At 36.6% G+C, this 16,266-nt stretch overlaps 1 protein-coding gene across 2 annotated transcripts in view; it reads right to left on the bottom strand.

Annotated features, from left to right (window-relative positions):
* Window positions 1-1,788: 1,788 nt before the first annotated feature.
* Window positions 1,789-16,266, bottom strand: part of LOC126604762 (DExH-box ATP-dependent RNA helicase DExH7, chloroplastic) — a 30,201-nt gene continuing 15,723 nt past the window's right edge. The window contains exons 16-36 of one of the 2 annotated variants that reach the window (XM_050272069.1): window positions 14,825-14,907; window positions 14,551-14,734; window positions 13,729-13,875; window positions 13,531-13,632; window positions 13,265-13,417; window positions 12,228-12,332; window positions 11,170-11,310; window positions 10,925-11,014; window positions 10,785-10,841; window positions 8,811-8,894; window positions 8,490-8,588; window positions 8,251-8,391; window positions 7,885-7,955; window positions 7,694-7,763; window positions 5,402-5,494; window positions 4,195-4,407; window positions 3,782-3,874; window positions 3,015-3,137; window positions 2,623-2,716; window positions 2,426-2,519; window positions 1,789-2,315 (exon numbers count right to left, since the gene is read on the bottom strand). In XM_050272069.1, the coding sequence (XP_050128026.1) occupies window positions 2,639-2,716; window positions 3,015-3,137; window positions 3,782-3,874; window positions 4,195-4,407; window positions 5,402-5,494; window positions 7,694-7,763; window positions 7,885-7,955; window positions 8,251-8,391; window positions 8,490-8,588; window positions 8,811-8,894; window positions 10,785-10,841; window positions 10,925-11,014; window positions 11,170-11,310; window positions 12,228-12,332; window positions 13,265-13,417; window positions 13,531-13,632; window positions 13,729-13,875; window positions 14,551-14,734; window positions 14,825-14,907 (2,127 nt within the window). In that variant the 3' untranslated portion in view covers window positions 1,789-2,315; window positions 2,426-2,519; window positions 2,623-2,638. Of the gene's footprint in view, window positions 2,316-2,425; window positions 2,717-3,014; window positions 3,138-3,781; window positions 3,875-4,194; window positions 4,408-5,401; window positions 5,495-7,693; window positions 7,764-7,884; window positions 7,956-8,250; window positions 8,392-8,489; window positions 8,589-8,810; window positions 8,895-10,784; window positions 10,842-10,924; window positions 11,015-11,169; window positions 11,311-12,227; window positions 12,333-13,264; window positions 13,418-13,530; window positions 13,633-13,728; window positions 13,876-14,550; window positions 14,735-14,824; window positions 14,908-16,266 lie in introns of both variants that reach the window. The other variant, XM_050272068.1, reaches the window with a different exon arrangement.

Genomic DNA, 16,266 nt, shown 5'->3' with positions numbered 1-16,266 from the left:
CCGTCATTTTGACTTGAACTTTGGTGAAGAGGCAGGCATGCCTTCTCAAGACAACATATGACACCCATCCTTCTTATCCCTTACTGGTCCTCTTACCGTTGGGGACTTTGTGATGAAGAATGATATGACCGCTGCGGTGGTGGCCAGGAACATTCTCACTCCCAAAGATAACAGACTACTTTCCAAACGATCTGATGAGTTGGCTGTTAAGGATTCTTTGGCTCTCAGTGTTCAGTGTGTAGGTCCTGTGTCTAATATGGCTCAATGTCTATTTGCTCGAACCCGCCAAGTTGAATCATTGGTGGCTGAAATGATAAGTCTCAAATAGGAGATCAAAGGGCTCAAGCATGAGAATAAACTGTTGCACAGGCTCGCACATTACGATGCTACAAACATGAAGAGGAAGCTTGACCAGCTGCAGGAATCTGATGGTCAGATTTTACTTGATCATCAGAGGTTTGTGGGTTTGTTCCAAAGGCATTTATTGCCTTCGTCTTCTGGGGCTGTACCACGTAATGAAGCTCTAAATGATCAACCTTCGGAACCTCCTCCTTCTGGGGTTCTGCCCAATATTGAGGTTCCAAATGATCACCTTCCGGTGCTTCCTCTTTCTGGGGCTTTGCCGACTGCTGAGACTTCTCCTGAGCAACCTTTGTGAAGGCTCCATCTTGTTTGTTTATTTTGATTCATGTACATGTACATATTTGTAACTTATCGGTGATATCAATAAATAAGCTTTGCTTCATTTCAACGTATTGTGTTAAATACACCAAGGCCTCCTTCACTAAGTTCTTTGAAATTTTTTTTTGTTGAAGCTTGTATGTTGAAGCTTTGTGATGAAGCATGTAGGTTGAGGTAATACTCCCTTAATTTCCCGAGTGAGGAAAACTTCTCGGTTTGAGACTTGAAAAATCCAAGTTACTGAGTGGTCGTGAGACTTCCGAATATCAAGGTGCAGTAACATATGGTAGGAGTCCCCCAAGTCTCCGGTCGAGGGAGTTGACGAAAGATGTGTCTTGCTAGTAGCCAAGTTTCCAAAGTAACAAAACTTCACCATTTTCCTTTCTAAATGGTAGCCCAAAACTCCTCATATATATTTGTTATGAAAGTTGTTTAAGTGTATAATTATTATGTTCTGAAAGTATATTTCTTCATTTAGAAGTGTGTTTAAAATGACTGAAAGCGCTTTTGATAATTTATTTTAGGTTTGAAGCACCAAGTCCATCCAATTTAGTCTTTAAAACTAGTACAGTACCCAAGACAAAAGCATACAAAAAGAAAAACCGATCCATGAACTCAGCAGCCCAACTTGCATATTATTAACTTTGATTTATATTTTAGGAACTTTAACGAAATCTCATGATACTGTTTACTTTAATTAAAAATCATATTTTTACTCTAAAAAATCAATCATGATACTATTCACTTTACCCTTTATTTTGTCCTTATCGTTAAAACTCAAAGTTTTCAAACATTTTTTCATTAGTTTTCCTCTATATTTTTCATCTGATTTCACTTCGTTCATGAAATATTTGATTATTGTATAAATTAATGTTCTGTGTTATACTAATTTAATTGACTTATTCTTTTCTTCGTTGGTTATCATCCCAGACTCCCAGTACCTTTTCCTCCCCTTCCCCTTTGGGCGGCGTGTTTCTCCGTTTCCTCTTCAAATTTAAGATTTTGTTTTTTTTTTCGTCAACGAGAGAAAGTAGTTTGTAAATTCATGTATATTATACACATAATTACGTATTTTTCAAAAATATTTGTCTTCCGTACGCATCTTAGTAATTCATAAAGTTGCACGTCTATTAAAATTTTAATTTATAGTACACATACTCAAGTACGTATGTACTTTTCACGTTTAATAGATGTTACTACCACATATTTTTTAAGAGAACTGCTAGACCCACTCCGTGACCTTTTCACAGTTTACCATTTCCACAGCTTCAACTGCGCTTTCAGGTCTCGGACATCTTGCTCTCCAAGTTCAAAAATCCACATTTACATGCACCCGAAAACAACTACTATGGAAGCAATCGGTGTACAAGTACAGTGGACAAGCATCTTGGGGAAGAAATGGTAAAAGTTTATGAAGCAAATTATCTTAAATTCAACTGTAATTAGTCACAGGTCATCCTACATACAGCATAGTCTATCGACTGCATCCACAGCATCACATTGAATACGTCATAGATAACGGGGAACAAAATTCAGATCGCCTCTGCTAAGAAGAGCAATGCGTAATCATTTGCCAAATTGGATGGCGACGTTCCTTGTCTTTATGACTCTTGAGCACGATACTCAGCCCGAACCTTGACATCAATCAACGAATTCTTTGTCTTTAATTAACCAGAGTGGCAATGATATCGTTATACAGAACATTTACCGGAAGCAGCATAAAAGCGAGAGGGGCAGTGAATACCTGCTGAATATGTTGGGATTTATGCTCTAATACAGAATGAATCCTCCCAAATGGTGGTTAACTTGTCAGTTTGATAACAGTCAGCAGCAAGCTCCTTGTGCAAATGACAAAAGAGTTAACCGCAATCACGAAGAGAAAAGCATGTGTCCCCAGTCTGTGATCGAGCAACTGTCCGAATCAAGAACATGAAGACATACCTTTGATGCTAATATATTATTGTGGGGGCCTGTCTTCTTCTAACAACAAATGGATAATCGACCTTAAAACCTCATTATGAGCAACGGTGGAATTCTGAAAATAAAAAAAAGGGCAAGAAAATGCAAAAACAAATTGTTATAAGGTTCTAAATAAATAACTATATGATAGCATAAGCCAAACTAAATTGATACTAAGGATTGAGTTTAGAGAAATGGGTTTTCGGATTAGCATGGGACAGTGAAATCTAGCTCACGACAGACAACTCATGCTTTATGCATTGAGAATGATAGAGGCAAGTGAAAAGTAACGGCACAACTAGATATTAATACGCTAAGGATACATTTGTAGCAATTGACAAGTAAATTACAACTTAGAAGCAACCTGAAATTACCTCTGGCTTTCTTATCAATTCCTTCAGAACGGAATGAAGAGTTAAACGGAGTTCCTTGAACAGAACAGCAGTTTGTGCTGGCGCCGTCAGTTTTAACCATCCATCAACAATAACAAGTCCCGTCTGAAAGATGAAACATCAATGCATAATAAAATAACTGAATCCATTTTTGCTTCTGCAAACCATAGAAATGGGAGGAAGAATTGGAATATAAAGACAATAGCACATAAACTCATCAAAGTCATCAAGCATGAACTGAAATGACATGTCCAAGAACCGGATACATTAATTCAAAAATTATTCACAACACTTGGGTGAAGCAGGCATAGCTCATGCAAACCTCAAGCGGATAGAAAGATGTCAAGATGACAAATTCTTAGCTAGCCATAGAAAAGGCCCAATTGTACTGCTTTGTTTCTTTCCCCTTCCTTTTCTGATTTTCTGCTTTTTTTTTTTATGGTTTGTTATAAAATAAGGGGAGTGATTGCTCAGACTTCTCTCAGCGAAGTATTTATAAGATTATAGAATCCAGGACTTCTTTGACCAAGGAACACTTGGTCGTTTGTCCTCTGGTTCAATTACACAAAGGTATAAAACAGACATCAAGATCATGTTATTGGACAAGGTCAAAAGGAGCACTGACCTGTCAACTGAAAAGAGCTAGAAGCATTTACATTTTCAGATTCACATACTTTAAATGCATGGTTTTCAAATGCACATATTTTATGTCTGGGAGAACATTAAAAACTAAAAAGAAAAGAAGATACCTGATGCTGGATGTTGATGGAGCCACCAAACAGCAAAATAGAGTTGGGAGAAATGACTGTAGTATCTCGGAGAAACACTTTGTTGGTTTCGACCTGTGGAAATGATATATTAAACTCTCATCTTTAAGTCCAAAGAATCAGTAGGCTGAACAATTATTGTAGGAAATGTATTTATGTACAAAATTTCGTCCAACTCTCTCTCTCTCTTTCTCTCTCTCCACACTTAATAGAGAGATTAGAAAGGTCATGCTGCGAAGGTTATTATTTTCCTTTCTGCAATATGTAATTATTAGTGAGGCAAGGGTATGCCGTATTGATTACTTGTTTATTCCCTTTGTTGTTATAGTCACCATCACCGTATTACTGTGAGAAAATGTAAACAAATTAGATTCAAAAGATAATAGTGCACAAACCTTTTCGAGGAAGACGAGGAAGGGGTACCGAAATTCTTTTAAATTACTGTTGATAGAAGAAGGGTGTATACTAACTTCTCTTCTTCCATCAAACCAGATTGGGCATTCCTTAGTTGCTAGACCGGCAGATTGTTTAAGGTTACTGAGAGATGCTTCAGCAATGCTTTTCTCTGTGGCTGCAACATTAGGATATAAACCTGCACATAATATTGCCTGCAAGGAAAGGGCAGACTTCAATTCAAAATCAGATGTTTGATATGAACTCCTCAGTTACCTAAGTGACAGGCACATACTTAGGGAAAATTCTCACTTGAATAACGACAATAGTTCACAACACGCAAGTAGAACAAAGGTTAATATCTCACTACTAAGCATTCAACTCTATATATGTATTGAAGAAAAAATCCGAGGTGAAATGAAGCTGCAAAATGTTAAGATAAATTTTGTTGGAACTTTCCCATACAGATATTTCCCATCAGCTTAAGTTTTCGGTCTGTAATGGTAGTCTAATTTGTTATCAGATCTTCAGTTCGAATAGGTCCTGGGTTTGAATCATCTCTGCCCCATTTCCCAAATTATTTGTTACTTCTATGCTTGTATGTTCGTCTACCTCTCCACGTGCGACTGCTTGTGAGGGAGGATGTTAACTTGATATGTCCTATCCCATGACAGGTTAAGCTTTATGGGTACAGTGATGTTTAACAAGTTTAATTTAATCTCACCCTAAGCCTTAGCTTAAGCGATAATGGAGTTAGGTAGGGTGAGTAAGAATACTAACTTCAAAGAAAATAGTTTGAAGATGACTGGTACGATATCAAAGGAAGATTTTATAATATAACTGTCTTGGTTGTTTAAAAACATTATCAGGCTACATTTACAATGATGTACTGTTCTCTAAACCTGAATTATGAATAAGTATTCAAGTAAACCAAAGAATGGTCCCTAAGAAATATGTGAAATCACATACAAGAGAGAAACACCATAATAATAATAATTACAATACTAATGCAACATGACATACGACATAAAGTGAGGAGCACTGAACAATCCTCTGCTGATTCAAGATAATATGCAATGACCAAACTTTACCATACACAGCGCAGATCAATGCGTAAAAACAGAGACAAATCAGTCTACCACTTCCTCAGAATCAAGCCAGAAAGAACTTCATCAAAATCACAAACCTTTATAAGCCATTGAGTTTTACCTTTACAATTGATGAATGGTTTGAATACATATTGAATGGTTGTGATGCATCTGAAAACCAAGTATCAAGATTCTCTTTCTTTCTCCCATCAACCTGAAACAAGACACAGTTCCTAGGTTTAACTCAAAGCTTCTGATAAAACTCTAGTTTAGTCTGGATAGCAAACTATCTGACATAGAAATTTTGCAACTTTGCATAGCAGAAAATAGCGTATGGGAGCATAAGATTGACTAACAGATCAACATCTTGGCATCAGCGGAACTTTGGAGTTTTAAGGAACAGACTGTTCCACAGATTTGACATAATGGGAAAAAATATTTAGAAGTGAAGGTTGAAGGGGGTGACTTCCAGCTTCACATGTTTCTTCATTTTTCAAGAAACACTGCATTGTTGGTGGAACAGATGTAGAACAAGTAACGAATATATAAAACGTAGCAACGATTTTAGAATAGAAGAGGATAAGGGATCCAGAGAAGAAGAATAGAAGGGGAAGAAGAAGAAAAATACTGACATCATAAGGATAAAGAATAGAAAGAGAGTATTCAAAACAGAGTTTAGAGAGGAAGAGGTAGATGAAAGACAGAGAGAAAGATATGCATGGAAAAAAATTAGTGTATCCAACCATTCAATTCTGCCACTACTGAATTACAGTGGATGCACTATTTTTTTTTTTTTTTTTTTGAATCTAGTGTCTCCGGGTCTTTGACCCGACTACTCACTAGGCCACCCGCCTGACCCCACAACATTTGGTAGGCAAGAAACTCTAGCAATTGCTAGGTGGGTACCTTGAGAGGTGTCGAACCCCAGACCTCTTGGTAACAAACCAAGGGCCTGACCATTAGACTAAACACTCTTAGGTACAGTGGATGCACTATAATGACAAAATATTGCTACAAACAGGAAAGCAAACCTAACTGTGCTAGAGACAGGAAAGTAAACCATATATTTCTAGAAACAGGAAACTGATAAATAAAAATAGGAAGTATACTAGAATACCCCTTTCCACTTTCCTAAATCCTAATTCATCCTACACAAGAAACAGGCAGCTGTTTTTGTTTATTCACGCTGATTCTGTGTTCCTTCAGTTGTAAGTTTACTTGCATGTTTTCATCCAATCCAATGGAAGAGAACCCTCCCTCCCTCCCTCCCTCCCTCCCTCCCTCCCTCCCTCCCTCTCCCTCCCCTAAAGGCTTCCTTGATTTCCCAGTTAGAAATCTAGGCTCCAACGGTGATTGGAGTAAATCGTTTACATCACTAAACAAAAGTGACTGTTGTAAAATACTAGATCCTTTTTGGAAAGAGAACTGATTTCTGCACACTCCCTCCCTCCCTCCCTCCCTCCCTCTCCCCTAAAGGCTTCCTTGATTTCCCAGTTAGAAATCTAGGCTCCAACGGTGATTGGAGTAAATCGTTTACATCACTAGACAAAAGTGACTGTTGTAAAATACTAGATCCTTTTTGGAAAGAAAACTGATTTCTGCACACTCCTTTTCCTTCATGCATACCCTATTTTGTTTATGACCTTTGGATTGAATTAAACCTAGGAAAATCAAGGGAGAAAAATTAATGGGGTGTGCAGGAGGAGAAAAGGTGTGCTGAAATCATCTCCCTTTAAAAACCCATAAAATCATTAACAATGAAAAATAATGCATGTGACCAGAACCCTACATGTTGTATTACTACTTTCTAGAGTGATTACAATTTACCCTCCCTCCCTCCCTCCCTCCCTCCCTCTCCCCCTCTCCCTCTCTCCCTCTCCCCTAAAGGCTTCCTTGATTTCCCAGTTAGAAATCTAGGCTCCAACGGTGATTGGAGTAAATTGTTTACATCACTAGACAAAAGTGACTGTTGTAAAATACTAGATCCTTTTTGGAAAGAGAACTGATTTCTGCACACTCCTTTTCCTTCATGCATACCCTATTTTGTTTATGACCTTTGGATTGAATTAAACCTAGGAAAATCAAGGGAGAAAAATTAATGGGGTGTGCAGGAGGAGAAAAGGTGTGCTGAAATCATTTCCCTTCAAAAACCCATAAAATCATTAACAATGAAAAATAATGCATGTGACCAGAACCCTACATGTTGTATTACTACTTTCTAGAGTGATTACAATTTACTTCGGTTAAGAATTTATAAGGTCTCTGAGTGATCATACATCCTCAAACTTAACAGTGTCAGTTGAAAAGTCACTGGCTAGCAAAAAACTAAAAATTAATAAAAGGAGTTTAATATTAAAATTTCCAACATCGCGCAAACTAATTTTACTACTAAAGTGAAATAGTGAAGCACTACCTTATTTTTTCTCGGAAGGTCAATGAGCCCAATATCTGCTAGCAGAGTCCCAAACTGTATCCTCATGTCTCTGAATAATTAAACATATGAAGAGGAGTTGATGGATTATAACAACTAACCAAACAAGAAAAAGGACTCTTAACAAACATTGACATACAGATACATTAAGTTCTGGAGAAAAGAAGCTGCACCTTATCATGTACATGACGGAACTGCTCAAGAAGTATGAATTGCAAAAATTTTGCGCAGCCTTAACCCCTTTCTACAACAACCAAACTTATCCATGTCAGCAAACGTTGTGTTCTACCAATAACATGTCAGAATACATTCAACAACTGAACTGTTTCACTGGCAATGGTATAAGAACTTCACATGCATGTATGCTTTAGGCAGGCTATAAGAAGTATGTGGCTATGATCTCATGGCATGAAACAACCAAATAGTATCATGATTCATGACATATGATCCAAATTGGTATTGGCCTCAGGATTTGTGTGCACATGGCACATGCACACTCAAGCCCTTGCATGCAAAGTGCAAACAAACATATGACAAACCTCACGTAGAATCTTTTCCCATTTACTGTAAGCACTCATCATTATAAGATGGTCTGATTGCCTGTCACTATCATTTGATTCACTTGGACCGTCTAGCTTGCCGGTCAGGAGTGCCAATTTAGCTCTTTCAACATTTTGTCTCTGTAATTTAAATGTAGTGATATAGGATAAGTATATAATTGAAGTTCCTCTCTATAGAAATAATTAACAGTAACTTATATCAGCATTGAGAGAGGGACCTCGTCTTTGGGATATATAAATGGAGATTTGTAACTCAAGAATGCTGAAATTGAGAGAATCGGCGACAAGCAACCAAATATTCCCCCATATAACATCATCTGCAGTTCCAAATGAAACAGCATGAGAAATCAGTATCAAAAGATTTTACATCAACATCATCTGCAGTTTCAAGTCTTTACATCAACATCATACAGAGGCTGCCTGAACACATGAGTACCAAAATGTAAAGCCCTAGACTAATAAATTGCCTTTTACTTTTTTACGACCTTTAGTTGTTATTCACACGCATCCTATTGAGTGCGGGAAGGAAAACTGCATACCTTCCCAATCAATACATCAACGGGAAGTTTTGCCAGATGATGCCCAAGAGGAGTCAACTCTTCATCTGCTTCAAGAGCACCAACCTATAAAATAAGCCCAGTAGTAAAGATTCAGCTTACAATGTGTCGGCATTCCTTCTTGGTGCCCAAATAAATGAGCATGTGCTGACGAGTTTACACAAATATAAATTGCAAGAATTTTCACTATATGCACAAAAGTTGATTCTACCGCTACCATGACTAATGCAAATAAAGAGAATCAGCTTTTTCTGGATAAAGAATAATGAAATTTATTGTGGATATGCATAATACAAAAGTATGATGAATTATGAAAACTTAGTACTTCCCTGTTTTGAAAATAAAAGTATGAAGATAAAAGACAGGAGAAACTCATTGCAGAAACAACAAAGAGAAAAAAGAAAGAAAATGATTGACCTCTTCCCCAGGAAGAAAGGGAAAAAAAAAAGAGTAGGAATTAACATTGATCCCAGAACAATTGGCAACAAACTCATGAAGCCAGTAACTGGGACAGATTATTTTTCCAGAGTTCATCAGTTCCACTTTTTGTCTATATCTGGAACGGATAACACATTCAAACCAATGCCATAGCTGTTGAGAATAATGTTTAATTTTAGTTTTGTGGGAAATAAAAACTTTCATTAAAAATACATGTACAAAACTCTTCGTGGTATTTTTATTTTTCCAGAGTTCATCAGTTCCACTTTTTATCTATATCTGGAACGGATAACACATTCAAACCAATGCCATAGCTGTTGAGAATAATGTTTTATTTTAGTTTTGTGGGAAATAAAAACTTTAAAAATACATGGACAAAACTCTTCGTGGTGTTTTTCCTGGTCCTCCTATACTCATCCTTCTTTACAAGACCCTTCCTAGTATCCTGAAACAAGTGCCTCCACCCAAATGACTGGTAATCTGAATCTCCTACAACAGCACCTCCCTATACTGGTAAAATGATTCAATTCACCTTGGCAATGGTGACTAGAGGCCTATCTCCTGTATAGGTAAAATGTCACTTTCCTTTGGCTCCAACTTATGTCTATGTTGTTCCTTCTATGCATAGGAATCTGTTGTCTATTGCTCAACTCTATTGCGACAATAATGTCTTTGATTCTAACCATTTTTTAAGTCTTTGATCAGTCTATGTTCCATTCCTTTTTCAAGGGTCTAAGTAGGAATGGTCTCTATAAGTTTCCTTTCCATCTTGAATTCAGGCTCTTTCTGCCTGAAATAATGTTTATGGCATAGTCATATGGGTCATCCTTCTAGTCAAATAATGTCTTACTCTTTGGCAAAATCATTTTTTAGATTCTAGTTTTAAAATTCAAAAATCGTGTTGAAGAGTTGTGCCTAGGGTCTTCTGATCTTATGAAACGTTCGCTTCAATTTGAATTGTAATTGGGGGGAAGTACCTTGTGCATAATGCATGTGCAATTGGCTTTAGTTTAGAAGGTTGAAAGACAACTACTACATTGGAGGACCAAAGAAGGTTAAAAGAGAATAATTATAAGTTGACATCTGATGTGTTGGATAAATAAACAAAACAAGAATAAATTTTGTTTCACTCTAATGCTTAGGCATTTTCTTCTATTTCAGACAATATTTTGTTTCACTCTACTCTAATACAACGAATCAACAGTATGACAAATTATATCATCATGGAACCAGAATAAATTTATGGGATGTGCTATCCACACACCTCATTTTACTTCTCACACACCCCTTGATAATTTATGTCCGTTGATATTCTTTAATTCATCTGATCGGACGGCCGAAAATTAAAAAGGTGTGTGAGAAGTAAAATAGGGTGTGTGGATATCACACCCCTAAATTTATTAGTGACTGTAGGTTATAAAGCAAGAAGTGAATACAAAATGAAGAGCTTTAGGATTTAGTCATAGATTCAATTGTTTGTATGCATTGTGGTTCTGATTTGAATAGATAAAACTATACCTCATACAATAACTTAATTGATGAGGTCATAGCCTCTTCCCTTGGAGGTTCTAAAGCCTGATAATAGAAGTAAACAACCCAAACCGGTCAGATGACATCATCATTAAACAAACCTCTTATAAAAATATAACATGACTTACCTCGGATAAAAATGACTTTATGTAACCCAGAGAAAGCAACTTAATTTGTAAACACAACTCTACTAATGGCATTCGAAGCATCTCCGGAACCTTGGCATAATTGTACAGTACAGTTAGAAATTATATAAGCTGATATTTGACTGTTTCTTATATAAAAACTTAAATAAAATAACTGATTAAGTGGATAGCAGTAGAAAGCATATGAAAATTGCCCCGTCTTAGAAAACCATTTTAGGGGCAAGTACCTGAAAAGGCCGCATGAGCTTTTCAAATCGATAATGTGTATACAAGCAAAAACAAATTCCAGGTTTCACACGTCCAGCTCTTCCTCGCCGTTGCCTTGCATTTGCTCTAGATATCCAATCTTCGACCATGCTTGACAATTTCTGCAGTTGTTAGTAAACCAAATATTAGACCCAGCAACACCAAAGGTATTCTAACATCCATGGAGACACAATTCTGCAGATGGTATCTGCTGATAAATCCAGTGGAGACATATATGCAACGATAGGTAAAATGAGATTCTAAGTTACTCAAGTTTTTTTTCGCTTTTAGGAGACAGATTTTATATCTAAACAAAATTGAGAACATTCACAGTGAGCAAGATGGCGAATTCAACAATACATAACCGAATTAGAACAATATATTGTCCCTCAAACAGAAAAAAGTAAATAAAAATATTTAGATACATAACAAACAGCAGCTTTCCAATATGCCAAATAAAAGGACATTGTATAACCCAAAATTAGATTCAACTTCTTCAGGGTCAACCTTTTATTTTGATTTTATGGAGTGAAGACAAGAAAAGTGGATGCAAAGTTGCAAACTGGCAAAGGGGCAAGGACGGTTATCAGGAGAACTAAAGTGAGAGACATCGTGCACACACAAACTAGTGTAGTTCTATCGTCTTTGTCAGTTCTACTGAAACCATTATTAGATAACACAATGTTCTGAAGGTAACACCAGAATGGTATGAAACCTACCATGTGTTAAGAATGAAATCTGGAGTGCTAAATAGATTATACAGTGGGCTTCCATGGAAATGGAAATGTTTAGCACCAGCACCAAATGAAAAACAATACAAAATTGGGCTCCTTCCATACAGTACTAAGCTTCTAGCAACAAATATAGAATAAAGTACAAATCTGAAAGAGTGCCGAAATTATTGCAAAAAGAAAGGCCTAATGTGTATGATGTATCTGAATATAGATACTACAGAAGTCACATCTAAAATACTAAGAAAGTCACAATCAAAATCAAAAGAATCACGTGGTCATTCATTAAAAACGTTAAAACAACAAACCTTTTGTGGATTATAACGATTCTCCTTATGCTTTCCACAGTCTATAACATATACCACATCATCTATTGTTATGCTGGTCTCTGCAATGTTTGTAGCTACAATGACCTATTACGATATTGAAACAAAACATCAACGAAATTTATAGCAAGCCAAACAAAAACAAAAGCATTATGCACTAAAATTTATTTACGCATCGATGTTTTAATCAATGTAAGCATTTCATGAATTGTTTTTGTTATTCATTTTCATTGAGCAAGAGTAAAGTACTGGTTGTTGTTTAGCTTGTATATATGTTAGTACACTTTGCCTTGGTTGACTGCTTTTGAATACACTTTTATATTTCTGTAACTCGTTTTTTTCTCGACAAAACAGTTCCATTTTCCGATATGAAAAAATTGGTAGTTAATCTGAGCGAAGCTGTCCATCTAGATCTGCCTTCGTCAATATGAATAACCAGCCAGACTGGATGAAGACAAAATTCGGCAAAAATCATTTTTCCAACTCCGTTCTCTCCGCTGATGGAATTATTTGGGTTATACTTACGAAACATTAAAAACTGATGCATGAAACATGAAAAAAAGCCATACATGATATACACACGAAAAGATAATGCTAAACCTTTTCAAGTTTCCTTCTTCCAAAGTTTAAACTCTTAGTTCCAAGACTGGAGGTTCACCTTAAATTTTATTTTCTACTTCGGTTGGACTTTGGTAATCACCTCAATTCATTTATTTTCTAATGAAATATCCAGCTATCATTTCCTAAGTTTAAATGAACTTTCAGCTTTTACCCTGAACTTAAATGATGTTTTATGAAACAACTGTAAGCAAATTGCTGTAACAACTACATACGTTAAAAATTTCCATTTATGTAAAGATAAGAAGTGCTGATTAGAACAATCTAATGAACAACCACTCCAAAGGTATAACAAACAATCTAATGAAGAACCACTCAAAATCTATAACAAGTACCATAATAAAAGGGTAAAACAATAAATAAAGAGCAAAAAGAGAGAAGAAATTAAGTGGAAAACATGCCTTCCGTATGTTCTCAGGAGCCCGTAAAAACACCTTCTTTTGATCAGTTGATGCAACGGAAGAATGTAGTGGAAGAATCCAATCAGAAGCTGGTCCACCAAATCGATACGAAGCAGATAGCTTATCAACTAAAGTGTAAATTTCAGATACTCCCTGTTAAGGAACATTTAAGTACAAGAATAGTAATATGTTATTAGTGGCGAGGCAAACACAATTACATGTATGACCTATAAGCGCACATAAGTGTGAAGAGGTGGATGGCTTACAGGCAAGAAGACAAGTATGGCTCCCTCACTGCAAGTTTCATCAACATGGCACACCAAGTCTTCAAGAAGATCATAATCAATGACATCTTCATTCACTCTTTGCTGTACAAATTTTGATTACCATGTTATATGGTCCCCTTACGAAGAGGGAAAGAAAATGAACCATATCTCCAGAAACAAAATCTCAAAGGCAATTACCAAGTTTTGTCGAGTTTTCTCTTTGTACGATTGATAACTATCTGGTACATAATACGGATTTATAGTTTCTTCAGAGAGCAGAGAATCATCACCCCAACCAGATAAAACAAGATTCTTCTTTCCCCTGCGGTTGTTTACAGGACCAGCCTGGTGTTTTCAGAATGCAGGAATTTGAAAATTAGGTAATGAACATCAAAATGTTACTGCATGACCGTGACTTAACCATAGTAGAAGAATCTCAAAGAAATTAAAAGAAAAATTGTGGAATAATATGGCTGCAATTATTCAACCCAAATTCCAATCTAGTGTGTATAGTAATACTATAAATATTGGGAAGACTAATAAGTACTCCTCATCAAAAAATTATGAGTGAACACTGAATAACCAGGTCCAATAAAACGTTGCAAACATATAACATGGTTTCTATACAGGCATTCAAATCTTGTAATGATCATTTTGGTGTTGACCTTGTGCTCATTTATAGAACTACGTAGTTTTACAACTCTATATATTTTTTGGAATGAGGGTTTAGAACTTGTTTGACTCAATCAAGTATTAAACGCTCACTCCAAAATGCTTGACCCTTAAACCCCCAAACGATGTTGTTTCGAACATTAGCCCAATATTAGAACCAAAAACATAGGTGATCCTATTTCCCAAAGTAGACATGTAATATGTGATAATTCAGATATTCAAAGAATTTACTGCACATGAATCCATAGAAAAGGAAAGTTAAAGAGAAAAGATACTTTTGGAAAACAGAGAAACTTCTCAGGACTAAAAGATGAAAAGAATGAAAGAGAGGTGTACAATTTGGGTCACCTTTTCTTTGGTCAAAGCTCCATATCTCATGGAAGCTGGAGAGTCTGAAGCAATCTGATAATCTATGCTTTCATATATATCCTCAAGATAGTATGTTGTGACAGGATGTGTTCTGCCTTCTGCAGTAATCACTGGGCAATTACCAAAGTATCTCGAAAACAAATTTGAATCAACAGTTGCAGACCTGTATAAATGGGAGGTCAACTATCAACACAATTTTCTAAACACACACATTTATGTAATATAAATTTGAGGAAATGTAGTACAGACATACATCAGAATAACCTTCAGTTTTGGTGTGTTAAGAGCTGATTGCTTCTCAATCAGATTCTTCAACACTATGAGCAGGAAATCACCCTGTTTATAGGAAGCGAAAAAAATATCAATCTCTTAGAATTCCTTTTTTTACCAGGTTACACTTTATTTCTTAATTTCATCCCTTGACAAAGAGACGCATTCTGACAACACTCAGGAAAACGTAAAAGTAAAATGATTTGTGAACCCAGTAAAAGTAAAAATGAAATTAACAAGTTATGTGGTATTTCTCTTCTATAACATTCTTTATTTCTCAATTTTCACCGCTTGACAGGGAGATGAATTTCTAACAACACTCAGAAAGGGAAAACAATCTGTGAACCACTAAAAGTTATGTGCTGTTTCTATAACACACGACCATCTGTACTTGCCCCCACCTCCCCTTTCCTCCCATGAAAAATGAAAGGCAAAAACCAGCTGTGTTAAGCTTCACTTGGTATTGTTCATCCATAACATTTCAAAAAAGAAAAAGTAAAGATGTAAACCAAAGGAGTCAACCTCTTTCACCTATTGTTCAAAAAACAAAAAATTATGATTTTCATTCAACAACAACAACAACAACAACAAAGCCTTTTCCCACTAAGTGGGGTCGGCTATATGAATCCTAGAATGCCATTGCGCTCATTTGTGTCATGTCCTCCGTTAGATCCAAGTACTCAAGTCTTTTCTTAGAGTCTCTTCCAAAGTTTTCCTAGGTCTTCCTCTACTCCTTCGGCCCCGAACCTCTGTCCCGTAGTCACATTTTCGAACCGGAGCGTCAGTAGACCTTCTTTGCACATGTCCAAACCACCGGAACCGATTTTCTCTCATATTTCCTTCAATTTTGTCTACTCCTACTTTACCTCGGATATCCTAATTCTCAATCTTATCCTTTCTCGTGTGCCCATACATCCCACGAAGCATCCTCATCTCCGCTACACCCATTTTGTGTACGTTGATGCTTCACCGCCCAACATTCTGTGCCATACAACATCGTTGGCCTTATTGCCGTCCTATAAAATTTTCCTTGAGCTTCAGTGGCCTACGACGGTCACACAACACGCCGGATGCACTCTTACACTTCATCCATCCAGCTTGTATTCTATGGTTGAGATCTCCATCTAATTCTCCGTTCTCTTGCAAGATAGATCCTAGGTAGCGAAAACGGTCACTTTTTGTGATCTTCGCTAGATTGCTCCGGTCATTAGTGTGGATAAGTATATAAATGGATAGAGATAGGAAAGCAAACACAAGATGTACGTGGTTCACCCAGATTGGCTACGTCCACGGAATAGAGGAGTTCTCATTAATTGTGAAGGGTTTACACAAGTACATAGGTTCAAGCTCTCCTTGAGTGAGTACAAGTGAATGATTTAGTACAAATGACATTAGGAAATATTGTGGGAGAATGATCTCGTAGCC

Source organism: Malus sylvestris, chromosome 15, assembly GCF_916048215.2.
Source record: "Malus sylvestris chromosome 15, drMalSylv7.2, whole genome shotgun sequence".
Classification (NCBI taxonomy): Eukaryota; Viridiplantae; Streptophyta; class Magnoliopsida; order Rosales; family Rosaceae; genus Malus; species Malus sylvestris.
Note: the sequence above shows the minus strand (reverse complement) of the source record. Positions and strands in the feature narration are given on the sequence as shown.